Genomic DNA, 2,453 nt, shown 5'->3' on the forward strand with positions numbered 1-2,453 from the left:
CCTGAACCCTGAAACCCCGGTGTCAACCCTAAACCACATCAGCACTCTACACCATGCTACACCATGCTACACTGTGCTACAGCATGCTAAACCCTGCTGCACCATGTTACACCCTGCTCCCCCCTTGTTTACCCTGCTATACCGTGTAGCACCCTGCTACATGTTGCTACACCCTACTGCGACCTTCTTGAGCCTGCTTTATCCTGACGCACTTTGGTGCTGCCTGCGCTAATATGCTTCAAGCTGCTATTGCCTGCGCCAACATGCTGCACCCCGCTAAACCCAGCCAAAATATGACACAGCTGGCTGCACCATGATGCAGCAAGGTACGCAGAGGTGACTTACCGAGTGAGACAGTGTCCTTCAGACTTTCAGAGACAACAAGAGCAGCTTGCAGCTCAATCCAACGCCAGAATCAATCCACCATTTGCGGAGCGACTTTGAAGCGCTGCACGGGTGAGTGCAATGCTTGAAATGTGCTCATTCTTGGTATTGGTGCCATAAGCACCTTACGTTTGTGGCACCCTTGCGATCTCGTTCGCAGCAAGACGCACCACCGAGCATCGAGCAAGCACAAATCGCCAGGGAGCGCAAGACGCAAGGACAAAATCGTGAGCTTGAGTGATCGTGTTGAAATGCAGCACGATGCATAGTGCATCAAGACGCAGCAGCATCAAGCTACTCCATGAGAGCTTTTAGAGGGGTGATAGTTGTTTGAGTGGGCATGCATGCCCCGTCCACATATGTTTGGCCGCATACAATTGCTCTATTACGACACGATACGATGAATAACGTCATGTAACATGTTGATACCTCCCCTGTCTTCCAAGACAGCTGACCTGCCCAAGGCCCCAAATATGACCAAGGCCGGCATGAGGCGGGCAGCCAAGGAGGGCAGGGCTGAGGCCATCAGGCTACTGCACGAGGAGGAGAAGCAGAAAGCCAAGGAGCGGAAGCTGGCAGAGGAGAGGAAGCGGAACGAGGCGAAGGCCAAGAGGGTGCTGAGTGAGTTGGTTTGGGGGAATTTATTTGTATTGTTGGTGTAGTCGAGGCGGTGGATCAGGATTAGGATTAGGATTGTTACACGATCCCGCGGTGTTGCTTGGGAGAAGAGCTCGGCTGGTGGAGGTTTCCTTTGTGCGCTGGCTTGGGGGGCTGGTGTGGATGCCATGGTTTACTCCCCCACCGTTGCACGCTACCTTCGTCCTTGTTACCGGGCACCACAGAGTCCAAGATTGGCCCAAAGATGGTGGAGTACCCCGCACCTCACCCCTCGGGCTACAACATCAACCTCAACCAGCCACAGCTGCAGCCCACGGTCCGCGTGGTGGGCGCGTACCTGCTGGCCAAGGGCCTGATCAACCGCAAGTCGGAGGCGGCCGCCATAAGGTACCTGATAATGGTGAGCATGCACGGTTGGTGCGTTGTGGTACTACGCATGCACGGTACCGACCCTCATTCGCATGGGGGTTTTCTGGGTGTGCAACGCGATAGCTTGGTACATTTTGGAACTCCCTGTCCCTTGCACAGAAAACCACACAACAACATACACAAGCCTTGCATCACCTCACTGTCGGTGCTGTCTCCCGCAGGAGTTCCACAACAAGCACTGCTGCACGAAGGGCGAGATGCCGGCTGATCTGGTCGAGTTGCTGTTCAAGACGGGCAAGAACTTCAACGACGAGGACTGGGACAAACTGATCGCATTCTTCAAGTCTGGGGATGCCTCCAATGACGTGGGTGGTTGGCAAAGGTCACGCATGCAACAATGTTGTACGTGTCAGCCCCTGTGTTGCGTGCATGTGTGCTGGATGCTGGACAGCAAACAACAAGAACATACACTTACAAATGCCGGCCTCCAACCTTTGGCATCCAAACCGTGTATTATTTGCACCTTCACACCCACCAACCCAACCACATACACCCACACACATGCACTCCGCCCGATAAACACATGCCCACGCGCACGCGCACGCACACGCACGTGCGCGCGCGCGTGCACACACACACACACACACACACACACACACACACACACACACACACACACACACACACACAACAGAGTCCCATCAAAGAGGAGATGTAAGAGATGGTACAGTGGACTGATGGAACGGCCTCGCGAGGAGGTGATTACCCCGGAGCGCTTGTTGGTGATGCGGGTGCTCTTGTACGTGCTTGGTCTTGATGTTCAACCCCACAACTTAGAGGCCAACACACAAGGGGGATTGATTTGTTTACGGCAAGCGGTGCGTGCGTTCTAGCATGAGGGCAGGTGAGCCTCACTTTAGGTCTTGTATGACCTTTGAGGCGGAGCATCTGTCTGTTTGGAGTCCACTTGACAGTGATGGCTCCTTGCAACACTACCACCATCCCAAACATGCACCCATTTAACATGTTGTAACAAGGCAGCATGCACTTGCTGGCACTTCATTCACACCAGTCTCATACAG

General features: G+C 54.1%; 1 protein-coding gene across 1 annotated transcript; it reads left to right on the forward strand.

Moving 5' to 3' along the window:
- Positions 1 to 857: 857 nt before the first annotated feature.
- Positions 858 to 2,089, forward strand: MNEG_15734 (hypothetical protein; the record flags this gene model as incomplete). Its single annotated transcript, XM_014035795.1, has 4 exons — positions 858 to 1,005; positions 1,227 to 1,402; positions 1,593 to 1,736; positions 2,066 to 2,089. 4 exons carry the CDS (start codon positions 858 to 860, stop codon positions 2,087 to 2,089), a joined length of 492 nt encoding a protein of 163 aa, XP_013891249.1.
- Positions 2,090 to 2,453: the final 364 nt, after the last annotated feature.

Source organism: Monoraphidium neglectum (assembly GCF_000611645.1).
Source record: "Monoraphidium neglectum strain SAG 48.87 unplaced genomic scaffold scaffold05614, whole genome shotgun sequence".
Classification (NCBI taxonomy): Eukaryota; Viridiplantae; Chlorophyta; class Chlorophyceae; order Sphaeropleales; family Selenastraceae; genus Monoraphidium; species Monoraphidium neglectum.